Source organism: Oxyura jamaicensis (assembly GCF_011077185.1).
Source record: "Oxyura jamaicensis isolate SHBP4307 breed ruddy duck chromosome 31 unlocalized genomic scaffold, BPBGC_Ojam_1.0 oxy31_random_OJ69711, whole genome shotgun sequence".
Taxonomy (NCBI): domain Eukaryota; kingdom Metazoa; phylum Chordata; class Aves; order Anseriformes; family Anatidae; genus Oxyura; species Oxyura jamaicensis.
This window is the reverse complement of record NW_023304950.1, coordinates 1-2,497: the sequence shown is the minus strand read 5'-3', so window position 1 is coordinate 2,497 and position 2,497 is coordinate 1. Positions and strand designations below refer to the sequence as shown.

The 2,497-nt window shown below is 69.6% G+C and overlaps 1 protein-coding gene across 1 annotated transcript in view; it reads left to right on the top strand.

The window, feature by feature from the left end:
* The window catches only part of WRAP53 (WD repeat containing antisense to TP53), a gene marked incomplete at both ends in the record, with an annotated part of 2,920 nt that extends 427 nt beyond the window's left edge, over nucleotides 1-2,493 (top strand). The window contains 4 exons of the mRNA XM_035313222.1: nucleotides 838-970; nucleotides 1,490-1,698; nucleotides 2,221-2,324; nucleotides 2,427-2,493. Of these exons, the coding sequence (XP_035169113.1) occupies nucleotides 838-970; nucleotides 1,490-1,698; nucleotides 2,221-2,324; nucleotides 2,427-2,493 (513 nt within the window). The remainder of the gene's footprint in view (nucleotides 1-837; nucleotides 971-1,489; nucleotides 1,699-2,220; nucleotides 2,325-2,426) is intronic.
* Between the last annotated feature and the right edge of the window lie 4 nt (nucleotides 2,494-2,497).

Sequence of the window (2,497 nt, the reverse complement as noted above, 5' to 3'; positions counted from 1 at the left end):
CACTGGGAGGGGCACTGGGAGGCAATGGGAGGAGCACTGGGGGGCACTGGGATGGACTTGGGGGTTACTGGGGATTCCTGGTTGGTGACTGGGCGTTACTGGTCGGTGACTGGGGGTTACTGGTAAGTGAGTGGGGCTTACTGGTTGCTGACAGGGGGTTACTGGGGGTGACTGGTTGGTGACTGGGGCTTAGTGGGGGTTACCGATTGGTGACCGGTCGGTGACTGGGGGTTACTGGTCAGTGACTGGGGGTTACTGGTTGGTGACTGGGGGTTACTGGTCGGTTACTGGTCGGTGACTGGGGGTTACTGGTCGGTGACTGGGGGTTACTGGTCGGTGACCGGTTGGTGACTGGGGGTTACTGGTCGGTGACCGGTTGGTGACTGGGGGTGACTGGTCGGTGACTGGGGGTTACTGGTCGGTGACTGGTCGGTGACTGGGTGTTACTGGTCAGTGACCGGTCGGTGACTGGGGGTTACTGGTCGGTGACCGGTCGGTGACTGGTCGGTGACTGGGGGTGACTGGTCGGTGACTGGGGGTGACTGGTTGGTGACTGGGGGTTACCAGGGGTTACTGGTCGGTGACTGGTGGTTACTGGTCGGTGACTGGTTGGTGACTGGGGGTGACTGGTCGGTGACTGGGGGTTACCAGGGGTTACTGGTCGGTGACTGCGGGTTACTGGGGGTGACTGGTCGGTGACCGGTCGGTGACTGGGGGTTACCAGGGGTTACTGGTCGGTGACTGGTGGTTACTGGTCGGTGACTGGGGGTTACCAGGGGTTACTGGTCGGTGACTGGGGGTTACTGGTCGGTGACTGGGGGTTCCGGGGGGCTGCAGGACGAGCCGGTGGCGCCGCACTCTCTGTGCTTCTCCCCCGACGGCTCGCGGCTGCTGGGCGGCTTCGAGGGCTCCGTGCGGCTCTTCCCCACCGCCCGCCCCGGGCGCCTGCACGACACCCGGCCCCTGCGCCGTGAGGGCGGGGCTTCGGGGGGCGGGGCTTCGGGGGGCGGGGCTTCGGGGGCGGGGCTTCGGGGGGCGGGGCCTGGGGGGAGGGCGGGGCCCAAGAGGGCGAGGGGGGAGGGCAATGGGAGAGAGCCTTGGGGGGTGTGCAAGGGGCTGGGGGCGTGGCCTGTGTGTAAGGGGGCGTGGCCTATGTGGGAGGGAGGGGCAATGGGGGTGTGGCCTAATGGGGGGGGGCCTAGAGGGGGCGGGGCCTAAGGGGGTGAGGGGAGAGAGCCTGGGGCTGGTCCAAGGGATGGGGGTGGGGCTTGTGGGAAGGGGGTGTGGCCTATGGTGGGGGTGTGGCCTGTGTGAGAGGGGAGGGGTCATAGGGGTGCGGCCTAAGGATGGGGCGTGGCCAGTAGGGCCCGGGGGTGGGGTCAAGATGAGAGGGGGCGGAGTCTGGATGCTGGTGGGCGTGGCTCTGGGGGGCTGTGGGCGGGGCTAGGGCAGGGGGGCGGGGCCTGACCGCTGTGCTCCCTGTCTGCAGATGGGGGGCGTGGCCAGGGAGGCCTGATTGGCTGCCTGGCCTGTAGCCCCGCCCAGCCGGTGTTTGCCTGCGGCTCCTATGGGCGGAGCCTGGGGCTGTACCCCATGGAGGGGGGCGGGGCCCTGGCGCTGTGGCCCCACCTCCCGGCCGCCCCCACCCACCTGCGCTTCAGCCCTGACGGGACCCTGCTCTTCGCGGGGGGGCGCAAGGTGGGCGGGGCCCCAGGGGGGGGGTGGCGGGGACCGGGGGCCAGCGGGGGGGCGGGTGGGGGTGTTGGGGTGTTGGGGGTGGGACTTTTAGGGGTGGGGTGTAGGAAGGGGGCGGGGCTTTGGGTTGGGAGGGGCTATAAGGGGGAGGGCCTGGGAGGTGCTGGGCGGGGTTTATGAATGGGGGCGGGGTTACAGGCAGGGGTGGGTGGTGGGAGGGGCGGGGCTTTGGGGAGGGGTGGGGCTCGTGGATTGGGGCAGGGTTTGGGAATGGGCGGGGCTATAGGCAGGGGTGGAGCTTTAATGGTTGGGGTGGAGGCGCTGGGATTGGGCGGGGCTTTTGGGATTGGAGGCGTGGTCTTATATTTGGGGCGGGGCTATAGGCAGGGGGCGGGGCCTGCAGTGGGTCAAAGATCTCCGTTACAGGTGGGCACTGGGCAGGGCTGAGGGGGTGGGGCGTGAGGGGGCGGGGTCCGGGTGGGCGTGGCCTGAAGTGGGCGTGTCCCGGGCTGGCCCCGCCCCCAGGCCCGCCACATCCTGTGCTGGGACCTGCGGCGCCCGGACCGCGTGCTGCTGGGGCTGGAGCGGCGCGTGGGCACCAACCAGCGCGTCACCTTCGACCTCGACCCGTGAGTCTGGGGGGGGTCTGAGGGGGGCTCCCCCACACCCAGGGGACCCCCAAGGGGGGGGTGCCGGGACACCCAGCTCCCCGTGACCCCCCCACCCCGCAGCACGGGGCAGTTCCTGGTGAGCGGTGACACCGACGGCTTCGTCACCGTCTGGGACACGCTGCAGCCCCCCC